At 53.5% G+C, this 19,158-nt stretch overlaps 1 protein-coding gene across 1 annotated transcript in view; it reads right to left on the reverse strand.

The window, feature by feature from the left end:
• Nucleotides 1-9,719, reverse strand: part of POC1A (POC1 centriolar protein A) — a 69,274-nt gene extending 59,555 nt beyond the window's left edge. The window contains exons 1-6 of the mRNA XM_032411400.1: nt 9,334-9,719; nt 7,122-7,206; nt 6,030-6,201; nt 5,462-5,641; nt 4,046-4,153; nt 2,949-3,064 (exon numbers count right to left, since the gene is read on the reverse strand). Coding sequence (XP_032267291.1) covers nt 2,949-3,064; nt 4,046-4,153; nt 5,462-5,641; nt 6,030-6,201; nt 7,122-7,206; nt 9,334-9,351 — 679 coding nt within the window. The 5' untranslated portion in view covers nt 9,352-9,719. The remainder of the gene's footprint in view (nt 1-2,948; nt 3,065-4,045; nt 4,154-5,461; nt 5,642-6,029; nt 6,202-7,121; nt 7,207-9,333) is intronic.
• Between the last annotated feature and the right edge of the window lie 9,439 nt (nt 9,720-19,158).

Genomic DNA, 19,158 nt, shown 5'->3' on the forward strand with positions numbered 1-19,158 from the left:
CTCTGAGGTGAGGTGGCAGCTGCTACTAAGGGGGTACGGGGAGCCTCTCAGGTAGAAGGTTTGGCCATGGAGCTCTTTGGGGAAGCCGCTAGATCTGAGCAGACCTGGCCAGGTCCCTCAAGCAGCATAAAAGGTGAGGGGTACGTCCCCCAGCCCATGTGCTCAGATCCACCGGGCTCTCCTTGAGCCCCAGAGGGTAAGCTCAGAGGCAGTGGGATGAGTTTGCTGCCCCGTGCGCCATGCATTGGGCAGGGAGCTGAGGAAACCCGATTGTTTATGAGGTACTCCAAGCCACCCAAGGCGTCTGATCTATATTGGGGTGGCTTAGGAATAAGACACTGGGTAGCTCTGTCATAGGAGCAAAGGACAAGCAAAAACACACTGAAATCTCTCTGCAGAGCCTGTCAGCCTCATGCACCTGGGTCCCCTCAGGACTTGGCTCCTGATGACACCTGAGCCCTCCCACTACCTCCCCGGCCCTGCCAGTCACTGACCTCCCATGCCCACCCACCACAAAGCCTGCCCCCTCAAGAACTCCAGGGACCTCTCTCCAGCACCCACCACCCTCCTCGACTGCCCTACATCACTCTCCCTCCTGACCACCTCTTTAGGAGACGTTGCATTCCTTCATGCCCCTGGCTCTGCCCCATCAGCCCTCACTCTGGCTGCTTTGTCAACCTTTCCCTCTATGGCCCCTTAATCACAGGGACCCAGGATATCGCCCCAGCCCTTCTCAAGCCCCCAATTCCTGGGCCCAGGTGGCCACTCAACCCACAGCATCACCTCCTAACTCTATTCAACCTCCAAAGCCTATCTCCCTGGGCCCGATCCCTGCCCCACTCAGATGCCCAGCCCTCCCTCAGACACCGGCTGCAAGCAGCCCACCCACCAATCACCCAGACACACCAGCTTCCCACCCATGTAGGCTCTCAGCACTGCTGTCCTCTCAGACAGATCTTCGCTCCTCGAGCAATGGGATCAGTCCCAGCACGGCCAGCCAGGCTGCAACTTTGGGACCATGGGCCAGAGTATGGCATTCAAGGTCCTCCCCAATGGGTACCTGCTGGTGCACCCTACAAACACCAGACCCATGCTCCTGATCCATCAGAGGTGAGGCTGGACCCTCCCAGGGTCACCTAGAGATCCTCTCCCCTCAGTGTCAAATCTTATGTGGTGAAAAGAAATAATAATAAAAAATTAAAAGACTTATGTGGTACAAACCACATTTCCAGTACTCACTTGAACTCCCCCAACACATCTTCTCAAACCCCATAAGGTATTATTACCACCCCCTTTACAGATAGGAAGCAGCCTATACTCCTAACCTGCACTGCCTCGTCACCCTCCCTTCCCATCTCTCCTGACCCCACACTCAGGGGCGCCTTCCCGCCCAGCACTCCTCCACACCTGCCAACCTTCCCCCAGTCAACCCTGCAGATGTGCCCGATCTCCAACCCAGGCCTGGCCCAGAGCAGGAGAGAGGCCTCTAAAGCCTGAAGGAGGGGAAGGAGGGGTGTGGTCTCCAAGTAGAGGGCAGACCCCATAGCTGCTCTGTTCTAGAAGCTCTGTCTGAAACGGCGGCTGTGACAAACCCCAGGGCTCTCTGTTGAGGAAGGTACCAGTTATGCGGCTAGCCCCCGCCACCTGGTGGTGGTACAGGGCAATGCAGGCCAGACTCCCTACTCCAGCATCTCCAGGACCCAGACTTGGCAACACGGGCGTCATGAACACAGTACCTGGTTCCTGCACTCCCTAAGCTCTTGACACAGACCAATTCGTTACCCTCCCGACACCATCTGTGAGGGAAGCCCTATCATGGTCCCAGGGGGCCCAGAGGAGTCAAGTGACCTGCCCAACGTCACACAACTAGGAATGCTGAGGCTGGCTGCGGAGCCCACCCTCCACCGTGTGCTTTTTAAGACCAGGAGCCTCTCCCTCGCCTCGGTTACCTCAACATCTTAGAGTCAGCTAAGAAGAGCTCATAGGGGGTGGAAAGGAGAGCTCTGAACCCCAAGTCTCACACCTTTGTCCAGACACATCCTTCCCATTTTCAGGTGCGAATTCTGGAAAGGAGCCCATGGACTTTAAACTTAGTCCCAAGTCAACGACCACAGCTCCTCAAACAACTCCAGCTCTACCCCTCCCCAGTCTCAGCCCCAGGCCCACAGGCCCACCCACCATTTTGCCCCCTGCACAACTCCTAGTTCCTCCTGTGGCCCCTCGCCAGCTTCCTTCCCTGGCCCCATCCCCACAACGGAGGTGGCTCATGGCCCTCCCCAGTCACACCTGCTCTCAAGACAGTTCCATGCTCTAGTACCCTCCACAAGCTCATCCTAATCACACCCAAGTCCGTCCCTACCCCACCTCCCAGCTGGAACCGGACACAGCCCATGCTGACTGCCTGCCGCTCTGCCTTCCAAGGGCTACCATTAGATCAGGGGACACAGCCCCAGGGCTGCCTCCTGAGCCTGGTCTCTAGCCTAAGTTGACCCTCCGTATGGTTCTTGGCTCCATACCTATGGAGGACACCAGGAGGCCAGAGGTGGCCAAGGTGCCACGAACACTGACTTCTTTTGACAGGCCTGCCCCCTTCCCCTTAGCTCTAGAGATGAGTAGCACGGGCAGCCCCTGAGAAGCGGCCCCTGAGCAGAGCCCTGGCCAGAGATCCACTGCGAGCTCCTCGTCCCGCCCTGCGGTGTGCAGGAGACTCTGCCGGCTCCGGAGCAGGCTCCACAGGGCTTGGTGGGCGCCAGGGAGCGCCAGGTCCACCTTCGGGCCAGCGTTCCGAGCAGCACGGCCACAACACAGACTACCGGCCGCTGGAGATCCCAACGGGCCCGGGCCTTCTCCCCACTGACCGGGGCCGTCCTCAGGCCCGCCTCAGCACCACGGCAACGAGCCGGCCACCTGCCGCCCCAGCCCCGCCGCGGCCGCTCTCGGACACTCACGCTGATAGTGCTGCAAGAGCCGGTGCGTCCGCACGTCCCACACCTTCACCGTGTTGTCCATGCCGCCGGCGGCGATGCACGTGCCGCTGGGGTGGAAGTCCACGAAGGTGACAAAGCTGGAAAGACAGGGGCCACCACACGCTAGAGGAGGACCATCCTGGCTCGGAACAGACCCCCAAACATCCAGCCCTTTCCAACATCCCTGCACGTCCGCTCAGGCTGTTCCCCAAACCCAGAAGACCTCCCTCCTGCCCCACTTCTTTACCAGGTGGCCAAGGGATAGCAAGGAGAGGGTGAGAACAGTGGCTAGCAATGACCGGACATGGACTCACCAGGGAGCAAATCCCAGCAGCCACTTCTACATACAAGTAGAGAAAGCGGTCTTCAGCCCAAAGGTCAGCCGACAGCTCAGGGTGTTTAGAGTCAGAGTCAGGGCCCTCATCAAAGCAGGGCCCTCATCAAAGCCCCCTGCCCGCTGAGGCCCAGCCCCAAAGGGCCAGCAGGGCCCCAAGGCCACTGGTTGACTATCTCCAGGAGACAGGCCAAGGGCCCCTAATATCCCCACACGTGACATCCAGGCTGGCATCATGGCCAGCTCTCAGGAGGAGACTTTCCCGGGGGCTCCCAGCCTACCTGCGGAGCGCACAAGCTGGCGTTCATCGAGAAGACCAGAACAGGTGAGGCCCTACTCCAATGCAGGCTCCTCCCTCTCCTGATGATGTGGCACAACGTGAACCGCCACCAAGAACTTACAAGAACCTGACAAGCCTTTCATTTATAAAACCATCACCACAGGTAACATACTAACATGATTTTGGGAGGTCCAGGGTCACCTTCTTTCAGAGAGACAAGTCACAATTCTGAGAACTGGGAAGTGAAAGGAAAAGAGAGGCCCCAAGAATCACATGCCTTAAAGTTAAGCACCTGTTATTTGTGGGGATGGGGATGAGACTGAACCTCCCGCTCACATAGGAAAAAATTCAGAGACAGAGAGAAGCAGAGACGTGGCCCCACATAAGGCCACTGGGGCCCCTTCATGCCTAGGTCCATGCTTTTCTTGAGCATCTGCAGGAGGAGGACAGGGTCCGGTGACTTACCCGCCATGCTCACAGTAAGAGTGGACACACTCCCGGCTCGTCTTGTCCCATAGCTTGACAGTCTTGTCATCACTGGCAGACACGATGAGCCGCCCGTCTGGGGAGAACCTGAACCAGGCAGGGCACAAGTCACACCACCGTGGGCACTGCACACTGTCCTCCACAGCCACCTTCCTGCACTGCCCACCACCAGATCCCAGAACCAGCCAAAGCGTGAACACTGCTCTGACCCTGAGCGATCCTGGGCAAACGGCTTTCCCTCTGTGAGATGGGTAAGAATGGTACCTACACTCGTGGTGAGCAGGGAGCAACGTCGTACGCACAAGGCCCCCAGCACGGCACGTGGCATGTGGCAAAGTGCGTGCTGACTGCTCATGCTATTAGCATGAAGGTGGCCCAAAGCCACCATCAGCATCGTTATCCTGTTCTCAGGTCCCCCAAGTCCACATTTGACTCTGAGAACCACCTACTGACAAAAATGTGTGGAGGTCCTGGGGACCTACCACCAAAAGCTGGTGTAGGCTTCACACGGTTTGCTGGCCTGGCCCCTCCTATTCTCAGGAGCCTGATGGTGAGGCCTCTCTGAGCAATCAGGGACCTCCCAGGACAAAGGTGCCCTGGAGAACAAGTAACTTGCAAGGGGTCCCCAGAAGAACACCATAATAGTCCCCAACCTCTGACTCCCATGGTTTCCCAGCATCCCAACCTCTTCCTCTGGAAGACCTCCCAACCTCTTCCTCTGGAGCACGGAGATCTCTGTCGAAAGGATCAGAATAGCTGAAAGTGGGCACATTTGTGTCCGCAATCCTTGGACCCTGAAAGGTCCTGTGGGTCACCTGGCACCTATCCCCACAGCACTGCCCCCCACAGCAAAGGGAGAGCCAGCCTCCAGACCAGCCTCCTCAGAAGCCTCAACATCCACCCAGCAGCTCAAGCAAAACCAACTTCTGAGAGGCAGACTCAGCTTCAAACCCCAGCGAGCGCCCAGGGGCAAGATACTGCGCTGTTCTGAGCCTTGGTGTCCTCATCTGTAAAATGGGAATGACACCGCCTAGCCTGCAGGCCTGCCATGAAAAGTGAAAACAAACTGTAGAGTGCTACTAGCGACATCATCTTGTCGCTATTGCTCCTAAATGGCCCCTGCCGACTTGCTTCCGGCCGCATTAGTCCGGAGGTCAGGGGCTCAATCATGGCTGGCAACGAACTCACTTACTTGTCATATGTGAGCTAGAAGCTCCTCAGCAATTTACAGTGTGACAACTTCTTTGCTCCCATTTCCCCAATAAGGAAGCTGAGGCTCAGGAATATGAAAGAGTAGCTAGTTCGCCCAAGGTCATGCTACTGGTGCCTGGCAGCACCTCGGTGCCCCTCAAGCCCCAGGTCCCTCCGAGGGTCCGGGCGCAGGACGATGCTCACCTGGCGCAGCGGACCCAGTTGATGTGCTGGCTCAGGGAGAACAGGAATTTCTGGCGATGAGTTGACCACACCTTAACTGTTTTGTCGTCGGAGGCCGTCACGAAAGACTGGCCGTCACTGCAGAAGTGGATGCTCCTCACTGTGGCTGTGTGTGCACGAAACACGGTAGACTCGCCTTTGCTGCAGGGACGGGTATTCCGATTCAGGAGACCCACAACGGTGACAGGAGGGCCCGTGAGCACATCAACGCTCTCCCAACCCCTCAGGGGCCCTTCCCAACGTCAGTGCAGGCCTGCCACCCCAGCCCCCCACAAGGAAGGCCAGAACCACCACCCACCCTGCCCATGTGTGAGCAGCATCAGACGGGAGCCCTTCCAGGATGGCTGCGGTAAGCCCAGAATCCCTCTCCCAACCCTAAGGGGAGGGCTCAGCTTCTGACAGCACCCCTTCAGAAGTAGGGCAGATGCCCCACCATGACAAGTCCAGAGCCAGGATGGGGACTGGAGTGGGGACAGCTCTCGCACCAGGAGCCCAGGCTCAGACAAGCCCTTCCAAGTCTGTAACTCACACATTGGGTATCCAGATCCGGACAGTCTTGTCTCGGGAGCCTGAGGCCAGCAGGTGTCCCGAAGGGGAGAAGTTCACACAGGTGACAGCGTCCTTGTGGCCCGCAAAGCGGTAGGCGCGTGACTGGGGCTTCATGTGCCAGACCATGAGGCATGAGTCCATGGAGCCACTGGCTGAGAAAGCAGGGATGCTGTGACCCTCAGCTCCAGTGGGCCTTGAGCCTCCAGCAGGACGATGGGGTAAGGGGACAGGAGAAGGACCACACTTCCAGCAACTGCTGAGCTGGGGTTTGGAGCATCAATGGGCTGTCAGCTCTCCAAGCAGTAGGCCCACAAGGGAGCCAGACCAAGAGATGCCCTTCACATGCGAGGCCTGGGCTGCAACCCAGCGGGCCTCTGAGAAAACTCATCCCCCATGGGGTTCCCCACAGTCACACCCTAAGGGCACTAGAGAGCAAGTCCTCCCAGCCGAACCCAATGGGCCTTTTACCACTGAGAGGGACCAAGTCAATCAGAAACATAGAGATCCCCAAGACAGATCAAATGACTTCAGTTTGCTCTTTATCTACAGTGACCAGTAGTCTCTGGCAGGGGACCTTGACTATGGGATGAAGGGAGAGCCTTGTCCCTAGAAACAAGAAAGCGGCAGCCATGACAGCTGTGTAGGAACCCCCAAGCGACCAAGGAGCAGGGGTACTCAGCTCTGCTCTTTGCCCTTCTCACTGGATGCTCCCATACCGCTGTGGACAACAGAATCGAGGACCCAAGGAAAAGGAGCCATTGTTTAGGGCCATTCTACCAGCCAGACCCAAGAGACGGCTGGGGTATATGCAGTGAAAAGCCCAGACCCTGGGCCCACCCTCCAAGGCTCCGTGCCCTTGGCAAGGCCCCCCACCTCTCTGAGTCCCACACTCTGCATGTAGAATGCAGTTCACAAACCCAGCCCCAGACAGCTGGCCAGCTGAAGCCAGATGCAGGGCTAGACAAAGCACCTGGGTCCTCACAGTGCCCTACCCCCCCACACCACACCTCCCAGCTAGAAACTCTGCCCTCTCAGCTCATAACCTAGTGCCGAGGAAGATGCCTCCTCTTACCCAGCTGCTTTGTGTTGAGACTGAAGTCCACACAAGTAACTGCATCTCGGTGGCCCTTAAAATGCCTCTCCAGCGAGGGGTCCTCCTGCAGGAGAGCCAGGGTCAAATGTGTGAAATATGAATGAAGAAGGGGCTTTCCCAGGGCCAAGACTCTTCCTAAAACAGCCAGGGGGGTTTAAAAATGCTCAAGGCATGATCTTGTATATAGAAAATCCTAAGGAATTCGCTAAAAAACTATTAGAGCTAATAAACCAGTTAAGCAAGGTTGCAAGATCAATATATAAAAATCTATTGTAGGACGCCCGGGTGGCTCAGATGGCTGAGCGTCTGCCCTCGGTTCAGGTCATGATCTCCAGGTCCTGGGATCAAGGCCCATGTTCGGCTCCCTGCTCAGCTGGGAGTCTGCTTCTCCCTCTCCCTGCCTCTCCCCCTCTCAAGTGAATAAATAACATCTTAAAAAAATTTTAAAAAGTCTATTATACTTCTGCATACCAGCAATGCACAATCTGAAGAATGATAACAATTCCATTTATGACACATGAAAAAGAATAAACACTTAGAAGTAATTCAACAAGAGGGGTGCCTGGCTGGCTCAGTCAGTAGAGCGTGCGACTCTTGATCTCCGGCTTGTGAGTTTGAGCCTCACATTGGGTGTAGAGGTTACTTAAAAATAAAATCTTTTGGGGGCGCCTGGGTGGCTCAGATGGTTAAGCGTCTGCCTTCAGCTCTGGTCATGATCCCAGGGGCCTGGGATCGAGCCCCGCATCGGGCTCCCTGCTCGGCGGGAAGCCTGCTTCTCCCTCTCCCACTCCCCCTGCTTGTGTTCCCTCTCTCACTGTCTTCCTGTCAGGTAAATAAATAAAATCTTAAAAAAAGAATCAAGGAGAGAAAATGGGGGCCTTTCAGCAACCCCCATATCAGGAATCAGATTCTGAACCCTCAATCTCACTGTAGACTGGCCAATGAACCCAAAGGTCAGCCTGGACAGGCCCCAAGGGGCAGTGCCACCATCTCTACTGCGCCCAACGTTGTCAAGGAAGCAGTAGTTCAGGACACTGCTAGGAAGACATGGAGAAAATATTCCAGACTCTTTCCACACAACAGCAGCTGTCTTAGCACTTGAAGAGTTATAGCCCTGCCATGCAAACATCTCCCCCTACCCCAAATATCAGAAACCTCAAAGAAGCATTTTGGGCACACCGGGGAGCCCAGCAAAACCTCCTCCTGGGAAAAAAATGTCCTTGGGGCAGAGTAAGACCATTGCCACCCCACAGAATTGTAACCAGAACAAAAGTCCCCATGGCCCTGTGCCCAGCTCCACCCCCAACACACAGGCCTGAGTCACCCTTTCAAGAAGAAATGGAGTGGCAGCTGGGGGGGAGGGCAACAGAGCAGCAACTGCCTCACCTGAACCTCTTGGGAGAACAAGATAATGCCCACCTCTAGGCTCAATGCGCAGAGGTAAGTTCAGTTCCACCTCTGACCAGGGGACCCCGAAACCTCCCAACATCCTTCCCACCTCCTCATCCCACCCGCCGCTGTGGTTCCTCAGTGGCTGCACCCTAAGGTGGTTTATATATGGAAGGAAGTGGGGAGGGACTTATGGAAAGGGCTAGATTAGGGGTCAAAAAGCCTGGATCCTAAGTCTGGGCCCTCTGCTCAAGGCCCCACATGCCAACAGGCACCACCCGGTCTTCCTGACTCTCAACCCAGCCCAAAGGCCAGACATGTTTAAACAATCTCTCAAAAAGAGGGGTTTTGGAGTGCTTCCCTCTGGAGGAAACTGGGACTCAGGGCGCCCGGCCCAGATCACACTGCAGACCTGGGCTGTCCCGTCCGAGCACGGTGTTCGCTCAACAAGCCCCTACCCAGCCACCCACTGCTCAGGATGGTGAGACTGAGGCCCGGAGCTGGCCTCCAGCCCGACCTCCAGTCGAAACGTACTAGTACTAGTGTCTCCTCCGCTAGGATGCAAACCCGGGGAGCGGGGACTCGTTGGTCCGCCCCCGTAGTCCGCAAAGGGTCTGGCACTCAGGAGGTGCTCACTACGTGTCCCGACCCAGCGCTCCCTGCACAGACGGTAAACAGGCTGGAGAAGACTGGCTCGGGACCTGGCATCCCACTCGCCCCCTAGCAGCCATCACCTCGGCTAGGCACCCACAGTCCCAGCGGGGAGACTAAGGCCGGGCAACCACCGCCGGCAAGAACTTACAGGGCAAGGTGCCGCCATGGCGGGCCCGGGGCGCCCAAGGCGCCGGAGAAGGCAGCGTCGGCCGTTGCGGCCCGTTCAGTTTCCGCGCCCCCAACCGCCGCCAATAGCAACGCGGGTCGCGTCGCCACGCCCCGCCCACGACGATTAAAGGAGACGCTGCACCTCCGCTTTTTGTCCCCCGGCCGGAAGCAGAGCTGTGTGGCCGGTTCTACGGCCTCCGCGCGCAGCTCCGCCAGTCCAGCAGCCCACGGGTGCCGCCGCCAAAGGTCTCCGTCCACTGTCACTAATCCCCTAAGAAATTACAAAACCCAGGATGAGGGGTTCACTGCATCGGCCCCGTAGCTCGGTTTACCACACGACGAGCACAGCCTTCTGGGAAATGCAGTTTGAAGACGGCCGCCACCTTGTGTGTGCAGAAAAGTGGAACTACTTTTCCCAAGATACCTTGAGGGCGGGCCGGGATTAACCACCGTAGGAAAGGCTTCAAGAATCCCGGAAGTAGAGGACACGTGGGTCATTGTATTTGTGTCCTCTTAAAGGGCCCTTGAAACCGGGCGTTCGCTCAATACCTTAAGGGCCAATTAGTCGCCCATCAGAGATTCTTTAAATGGTTCACTCCTCCGAACTTAAAACAAGTGTCATTTAAAAGAACACCAGTCACTTGTAATCACATCCATAGGATTCTCCATGGGTGGAGAAACCTAGGTTCTATTCTGTTGTCGTCCTGCTTCATTGTGTGACCTGTGACCTTGGAGAAAAAAAGTACCTCTGCCCGGGCCTCAGTTTTGTAATATTGTAATTTGTAATATGAGGGAGTGTGATGCAGCCTGGCCCTCTCCAGACCCCTCAGCCCTGAGAAGCGGTTATAAATTACATATTTAAAAGAGGAGACATTTCTAGATATGTCTCCTGAAGCAAGGGAGACAAAAGCAAAATTAAACTATTGGGACTGCATCAAGTTAAAAAGCTTCTACACAGCAAAGAAAATAATTAACAAAGCCAGAATACAACCTACTGAATGGGAGAAGATACTTGCAAATGACATACCTGATAAATGGTTAGTATCCAAAATATATAAGGAACTTATACAACTCAACACCAAAAATTCAAATAATCCAATTAAAAATGGGCAGAAGACAGGGACATTTCGGGGATGCCTGGGTGGCTCAGCTGGTCAGGCATCTGCCTTCCACTCCAGTCGGGGTCCTGGGATTGAGTCCGGTGTCGGGCTCCTTGCTCAGCAGGGAGCCTGCTTCTCCCTCTGCTTGCCGCTCCCCCTGCTTGTGCACGTTCTCTCTCTTTCTGACAAAAAAAAAAAAAAAAGACATGGACATTTCTCCAGAGCAGACATCCAGATGGCCAATAGACACATGAAAAGATGCTCAACATCACTCATTATCAGGGAAATACAAATTAAAGCCACAATGAGATAATACCTCAGAGCTGTCAGAATGGCTAAAATCAGAAACACAAGAAACAACAAGTATTGGCAAGGATGCAGAGAAAAAGGAACCCCCGTGCACTGTTGGTGGGAAGGCAAACTTTTTCACTGGTGCAGCCACTGTGGAAAACAGTATGAAGTTTCCTTAAAAAATTAAAAATAGAACTACCATATGCTCCAGTAATTCCACTACTGGGTATTTACCCAAAGAATAGGAAAACCCTAATTCAAAAAGATATATGTCCCCCTATGTTTATTGTAGCATTATTTACAAAAGCTGAATTATGGAAGCAATCCAAGTATCCATCAGTAGATAAATAGATAAAGAAGATGTGGTGTGTGTGTATATATATGTATGTATATATACACACACACAGATATATACATATATGTATATGTATATATACAATGAAATATTACTTGGCCATAAAATATAATGAAATCTTGGGGTGCCTGGGTGGCTCAGTTGGTTAAGCGGCTGCCTTCAGCTCAGGTCGTGATCCCAGGGTCCTGGGATCGAGCTCCACATGGGGCTCCCTGCTCAGCGGGGAGTCTGCTTCTCCCTCTCCCTCTGCCTCTCCCCCTGCTCATGCTCTCTCTCTGTATCTCTGTGTCTCAAATGAATGAATAAAATCTTTAAAAAAAAAATAATGATGAAATCTTGCCATTTCCAACAATATGGATGGATCTAGAGAGTATAATGTTAAGTGAAATAAGTCAGACAGAGAAAGACAAATACCATATGATTTCACTTACATGTGGAATTTAAGAAACAAAACAAATGAACAAAGAAAAAAAGAGACAAACCAAAAAACAGATTCTTAACTATATAGAGAACAAACAGGTGGTTGTCTGAGAGGAGGTGGGTGGGGAGATGGGTGAAATAGGTAAAGGGGATTAAGAATACAATTACCATGATGAGCACTGCATAATGTATAGAATTATTGAATCACGATATCATAAAGCTGAAATTAATGTTAACACTGTATGTTAACTATACTGGAATTAAAATAAAAAATAACAGAAAATTAATAAAAGAGGAGACATTCTAAGGGCCTGGCCACCAGGGACCATCCCTGCTCACTCTATGCTGTCAGAACGTCCAGGCTGTCCTTGTCCAGAACTTTTACCCTGTCTCTGGGCATCTTCCCAACCTGGAGCTGACCTGGACCGGATATTATGCAACATTCAGGAACCTTCTGTCACCTCCCTGGACAGGCCAGTTTGGCCAGACTCCAACACTGATTAGGATCTGGCCAGGCCCGGAGTTTTCTCATTACATCCTGAGACCAAAGATGGTTTCTCCATGGACCTCCAAACCAGAGCAGAATCAGAACCTGGCACAGGTGGGTAGCTGGCATGTAGAGGACTGGGTCTCTCCTTCGGACCTAGAAAGTCTGGGGCCAGACGGAAGAAACAGAGACATCTTCACTGTGATTTGGCATAGAATTGGCTTCTTTACATTACAAATGTTCAAGCTCATTTAACTCAGACACTGAAATTCTCCTTAAAACAACAAGTATTGTATTATTCATACACCTCAAAATTGTTCAACATTGTTCAAAGGATGACTTTCAAGTCTTCCCGCCAACATTCACAACTCATTCAGCAATTCTCTTGTCTGCTGTCCAAACACTTAAAGTGAAAAAGTTAAGGAAGAAAAAAAAAATTAAATACAGAAATATCTATCCATTAAATTTAGAGTTTGTTTGTTTTGGGTTTTTTTTAAGATTTTATTTATTTATTTGACACAGAGATAGAGAGCACAGGTAGGCAGAGCGGCATGCAGAGGGAGAGGGAGAAGCAGGCTCTCTGCTGAGCAGGGAGCCTGACGCGGGGCTCGATCCCGGACCCTGGGATCATGACCTGAGCCGAAGGCAGTCACTTAACCAACTGAGCCACCCAGGCGCCCCAAATTTAGAGTTCTTTTATTGCTGTTATTGGTAGTGTTTTTGGTCTCGTTTTGTTGTTTTGTTTTGTTTGTGTAATTTTAGCTACAGAACATTCCTGGTCTATTGGAGCTCGTAGTCTACAAAACTGAATTTAGAGAAACCCTTCTGTAAAATGATTTTCAAATGTCAAGCTTGCTCAAAGTAACAGGCCCTAGAAGATTTTACTCATTCTCCCTAGTCTTTCCAGATCCTACTATCTTCTATCCTTATCCACTGGAAGAGGAGCTGGGGATGCCCCACCCACTCTTGCTCATTTATTCTCCAAAAATTGCAACACCACATTCTGCCAACACCACAAAGACGAGCCATGATCCACCACCGACACAACCTGTATAAAGATTGGTGCCTCTGCCTTCTGACTGAGCAGCCCCTACCCTCTGCCACCTCCATCAGATTGGACTCCATTTCTAAGTCCCTCATATTGCGGATGAGTATGCTTAAAGTTGGAGGAGCCAACACTGAGCCTCCATGTTGAGGGGACCTCCATGTTGAGGGGGGCTGGAAGAGAGCTCCTTTTTCAAGCCCCCTTGTGGCAGGAATGCTAGAAACTCTATCCTGGTAGAAAGCCCATAAAACCCCTGCAAGAGACTCTCCTCCAGTCATCACTCCCAGACCCCCTGCCCAAGAGCCAATGCCACCTCAGGGTGAGGCAGAGAAAGAAGGAGGAAAAGCAGGGATCACACCCACCCACATAGCCCAATCCATCCTGCACCTGGAAAGCCCCATCAGTTCTATCACTCAGCCCTGCACTGTGGCCTGGGCTTGAAACTCTGAGCATGGCAGCTTAGGGCTTGTCCCAGGGTCAGACACATCTTGGGATGAGCCCAGGCCCTGCCACCTCTAAGCTGGGTGATCTAGCAGGAGTCACGCCATATCTCTGAGCCTCCATGTCCTTGATTGTAAAATAATCATAACATATCTACCGCAGTGGGGGAGGAGGGATTCCATGAGCCATTAATTAATGTGAGAGCTTGATATTGAGCTGCCACTTAATACATTTGACATTTTACCATGACCTCAGTCACATCACATACCTCCTCTGCTCCAGCCATCTAGCTGCTACCTCTCTGCTTCTGCTCCCACCTCTCTCTCCTGGGCTGCCTTGGCTCCAGCCACGTTGGCCTTCTTGCCGTTCCTTGAACAAGAATGTGCCAGGCACCCTCCCATCTCAGGGCTTTTGCACTGGCTGTTGTCCCTGTGTCCACTTGGCTCAACCTATCACTCCCATCAGGACTTTGTCATATGTCACCTTCTCAGTGTGGCTTTCCCTGGCCACCCCACTTAAAATGCCAACCCACCTTCCCTCTCCTGGCTTTATTTTTCCCCAGTGCCTTTGCCATCTGACACACTGGACTTCTTGGGTTGTTATCTTCTCCCCTCTTAGAACATCAGCTCCAGGGAAAGGCTGTGAGTGTATCCCTGCACCCGGCACAAGGCCCAGACAGAGTGGGTCCACAGTACATATTTGTCAGTGAAATAAATCAATCATGACAAGATTGCTCAGAGATGGTTCCAGAGCCTGTGAAGGGCAGGACTTGTTCCCAGTGGGAGAGAAGAGGAAGGGATTAGGGTGATCAGGAAAAGCTTCTCTGTGGGGGCAGGGAAACCTGAGCTTTAGAGCACAAATGGGGCTTAGAGGGGCAGGGGATGGACACACAGGACAATTCCAGCGCAGGGAGCAGACTAGGCAAAGGTCTGGTGGCAGGATTGAATGTGGAATATCTGGACAGCAGGGATAAAGCAGGTGGGCTCAGAAGTAAGGCTAGACTGTAAGGTCACAAACATTGACAAGAATCGTGGGGATTGGGCTCAATGGGTCAGGAGGCCAGCCACATGTCCCCTCCCAGGGCTGAGGGGAGCCAAAAGAGACCTCTCACAGATGTGGCTATGATATCAGGACTGCCTGTGGTGGGAGTGGCGCCTGCAGGGGGAAGTCCCATTGCGATTCTGGGCCTCAGTCATATCCGCTGTAGAAACGGTATGCCCCTGCAGGGCAGACTTCTCTGAAGACAGGCCATACCCCAAGCAGGGAGGAGTCTAAGGGGCCACAAGCCTTCATCCTTGCTCAGCCCTGCTCCTCCATCCGGCAGCATTGGCCACTCTGCTAAGAAGCCCACACTGGTGGGAACACTAGGGAATCCCTCTGGGTGAGCCTCCGCCTTGAGACTGTCCTTCCATATTGCAAACAGTGAATGGCATGGCTAGAGCTGCTACGGCAGTTCCTGGGGCAGTGATGTCAACGAAACTGGGACCAGTTTTCAGGATGCGTGAAGAAACAGAGCTTGTTGGTAGCCACACCACACCATCCACTCAAGTCAGATGGGGAAGCCTCTGTGTGCTGAGTCCTTCTACCCACATCCCATGACCAGTGTCCTCCCTCCCATAACCCCAAGCAACCCCTTGGGAGATGCTGGGCCTCCGTTTCACGTTGTCCAGGAAAAAGGGAAGAGGCCAGAAAAGCCCAGTGGGGATAGAACAAATCCCACAAAGCTGAGGCCCCCTGACCTTGGCTCTATACAGGAGGGCTGGGGTGGGGTGCAAATGCCATAAAAGGTCTGAACTTAAACCTGAGAACCTTCCTGGTAGATAATGCAGACAGGGCTTCAGAGCAGCAACATTCAGCCCCAGCTGCTGTTTAGAACCTCTGCAGGTGGGACCAGCACCAGCGGCTTAAGAGTTCCCCAAGTAAGTCCATTGGGCCAAGGCTGCTCTAAACCAGGGGGACCAAGAGAACTTTCTATGATGATGAGAATGTTCTGTATCTACACTGTCTAATACAGTAACCCTTGGTTACATGTGACTGTCGAACACTTGAAATGTGGCTACTGTGCCTAAAGAACTGAATTTTAAATTGCATTTAATTTTCATTAATTTAAACGTAAAAGCTGTATGTGTCTAGTGGCCATCGTATTGAACAGCACAGCCCTAGACTATAAATTGGCTCTGTGGTCTTAGGCAAGTCACTGGGACTCTTCGACTTCAGTCTTCTGGTGAGGCCGTGAGGAATATAGGCCCAGTCCACAGTAGCCAAGGTAACTCTCTGTCCCTATGCCCCATTGCCCAGCTGCGGGGGAGAAGGGGGAGAAGCCGGCAGGGTGGTTGGAGATAGCAGCCCAGCCCCAGGGACAAGGAGTAAGACGGTAAGATGCAGGCCATAGCCCATCGGGCCCCACAGCAGGACTTTGCTGGCTGGCCCCAGAGCATTTGGAGTGAGAAGACGGGGCCAGGGGCCTGAGAATCAGAGGATAATTGGATTTCTCTCCTCCAGGGAATCCTGAATTGTGGTGCAGTGAACCGGCCTAGAAGGGGGTCAGCAACAAAGTAACTGACAACTTTAATTTACCACAGAGTCACTCTACACCAAATGTCACATGAAGTCTTAGCCCCGAACCCAGGAGCAATGTAGCATTTTGCCCATTTTATTGATGGAAAAACTGAGGCACAGAGTTAGTAAGTGGGGAGCCGGGATTAGAACCCAAGAACTAAGAACGCTTAAATAGTTCAGGCCCCAGTAGAACTAAAAAGGGCCTCAAGGGCGCCTGGGTGGCTCAGTTGGTTGGGCGACTGCCTTCGGCTCAGGTCATGATCCTGGAGACCCTGGATCGGGTCCCGCGTCGGGCTCCCTGCTCGGCGGGGAGCCTGCTTCTCCCTCTGACCCTCCCCCCTCTCATGTGCTCTCTCTCTCTCATTCTCTCTGTCTCAAATAAATAAATAAAATCTTAAAAAAAAAAAAAATAAAAAAATAAAAAGGGCCTCAAGACTTTCACCCCCAGGGCGCCTGGGTGGCTCAATCAGATGTGTCTGACTTGATTTCGGCTCAGGTCAGAATGTCAGGGTTGTGAGACCTAACCCCGCGTCAGGCTCCATGCTGGACATGAGTCGGCTTGAGAGTCTCTCCATCTCCCTCTGCCCTTCCCTCACTCCCTCTCTGGGGAAAAAAAAAAAAAGACTTTCACTCCCAACAGCAGAGATGGGACCCAGAGTATCCCAAAGTGGCCAACCCCACACTAGAAAGTCCTTTGTTGTCTTATAGTTCATCTTAAATAGGCAAGTAAGTTTAGCATCTACTTCTCTTTTAATAACTTTTTAATATAAAATTAATGTTTTGATGACGGACCAGTTAACTCCAAGTCGTGCTGATACTCAGGACCACGCCCCAGTGTGCCCTGCGGTTTCATGTCCCCCCTCCACCACCCATCAGTGTGAGAAGCAGGCTGTAGAAGAGTCTCTCAGCTGGTCGTCCAATGAGGTGAGCCTGCTCCTAGGGCCTAGGGCTCAGGGCTTCCAGAATCCAGGGTGCAGCTGGTTTAAATGCCTATTCCTAGGTCAGCTATAGACCCTGACTCCATGGGTCTGGGTGACTCTTATGTGATGGTCCTCATACCTCGCCAAGAAGCCCCGGGCACAGTGGGGGCCTGGACAGCCCTGCCCTGCCCTCAGCGGGAGCTCTCACCCATCTCTGATGCTCCGGCCAGGGACCCAAGACTAGACAAGTCTCAACTCTGACCCTAACTTGCTCTGTGGTCCCATCTCGGGCCTCAGTTTCCCCATTGTCCAATAAGGACATCCATAGGGGACTTCAAAAGCCCTTTTGGTCTCAATGGGTGTATGTGGTTCGGCAGACTTCCTGAGGCAAGGGGCTGGAGGCACACCTAGTGAGGCCTCCTTTGTTTCCTCTTCCTCATTGTGCCACTCTGGCCTCCCACATTCCAAGCTCAGGCCCTCCTGGGCCTTTGCACTGGCTGTTTCCTCCGCCTGACCTGCCCTTCCCTGAGATCATGGCTTGCCTCAGGCCTGGACCTTCAGGCTTCAGCCTGAACATTAACTCCTCAGAGACACCTCTACGGGCTCTCGCCTGCCTCCATCCTCCTCATGGTTATATGCCATTGCTTTCTCATGCACCTTCCCTGGACTATGAGCTCCAGGAGAGCAGGAAACCGCCCCCCCCCCTTCTGGTCACATTGGGGGTTGCTGGGCACTCATTCCTGGCCTGACACAGGGAAAGGTCACCCAGACTTTGACAGTTCAGTCCCAGGAGTCACAGGACCTGAGGAACACCAGGAACTCCCTTCAAGGGCCCCAGTGATGCTCGGACTCAGGGAGGGGCTTTCTATCAGGTTGGGAAGCAGGCAACTCAATTCTACAAGCATCTGCGAAGTCCCTGCTACATGCCTAGCCCTATTCTGGCACCTCCACCTTATGGAGAGTCAGAGGTATAGCAGCCCCCGTGCCTGGCTCCTCCGGGGAGGAGGAGCTCCGTGAGTGTCCTCCTAGGGGTTCCAGCTCAGCACTGGGGTGTCCCTCTGTTGACAAGATGGGAGGGGCTTCCAGGAGGAGGCAAGTAGGGAAGGGGACTTGAAGAACAAGCAGGTCTTCCACAGAGAAATGGCATCCCAGGCCCCAGAAGGGGAAGGTATGGGTTGGAAGAAATACACAGCTCCTACAGGCCAAGGTGGGCAGTGACATGTCTGCGTGTTGTGGACTCACCTCCACCGCCTAGCTGACCACCGACTGCTCCTGTGCTCCTTGAGGAGCTCCCATCCCAGCTGCCAGGAGCCAAGAGGTTCATCCAGGTGACAAAGGCCTCCTGTGGTGAGTCATCCTTGGGTCCCAGGTATGTTCACCGCCCCCCCCCCCAGATTACTCACATGCTCAGGGCCAGAACAGCCACCCTGTGCAGGGGAGACACTGAGTTCCAGAGAGGACGGGGCTTGTCTTCTGTTCCTGGTGGCGGGGGAGAAGGGGTTTGGCGTAGATGTGGGACCATTGCACTTGTCAGTCAGTATTCCCTGGGGCTTGCATTGCGGTCCCTCACTTAAAACCCTTCCATGGCTCCCCACTCTCAGAAGAAGGCCAGGTTCCCCATAGCCCCTCTGCCCTCCCCTCCTCCAGGCTTGCCTCACACCCCACCCCACCCCATAGGCCAGACCTTCCCACCCTTGTGCCTGGTCTACACTGTTCCCTCTGCCTGGGAGGCCCCTGCATTCGGCCCCTCAGGGAAATCCTATCCTCTACCCTTGGTTCAAATGCCCCCATCCCCCATGAGCAGAGTGAATGGCTGCCTCTCCTCAGGCCTCCGCAGGGCTCAGGCTGCTGAGACTCCCTTAGGCCAGACCCTCCACTTCTATGGCTCCTGGAAGGAAGGTCTTGTCAGTTGTTGCTGGCCCCCTCTAGCACACCTGGAAACAGGTGTGTGCATGGCTGTGCGTGCACGTGTCTGCATTGTGGTTGAGGATGCGTGCGTGTGTCTGTGTGTGTGAGCGCGTCTGTGCGCGTGCGTATGTGTGCACGTCTGCGTATGGCTGACCGTGTGTGCCTGGCTGTGTCACCGGGCCTGACGGAGTGTGGTGGCATGTGTCTGTTGCTTGTGTGTGTGCCTGCGTATCTTAGTGTAGGTTCTTCCAGAAACTGACCCTGAGAACAGATTCAGGG

This window comes from Phoca vitulina, unplaced genomic scaffold (assembly GCF_004348235.1).
Source record: "Phoca vitulina isolate PV1807 unplaced genomic scaffold, GSC_HSeal_1.0 scaffold13, whole genome shotgun sequence".
Taxonomy (NCBI): Eukaryota; Metazoa; Chordata; class Mammalia; order Carnivora; family Phocidae; genus Phoca; species Phoca vitulina.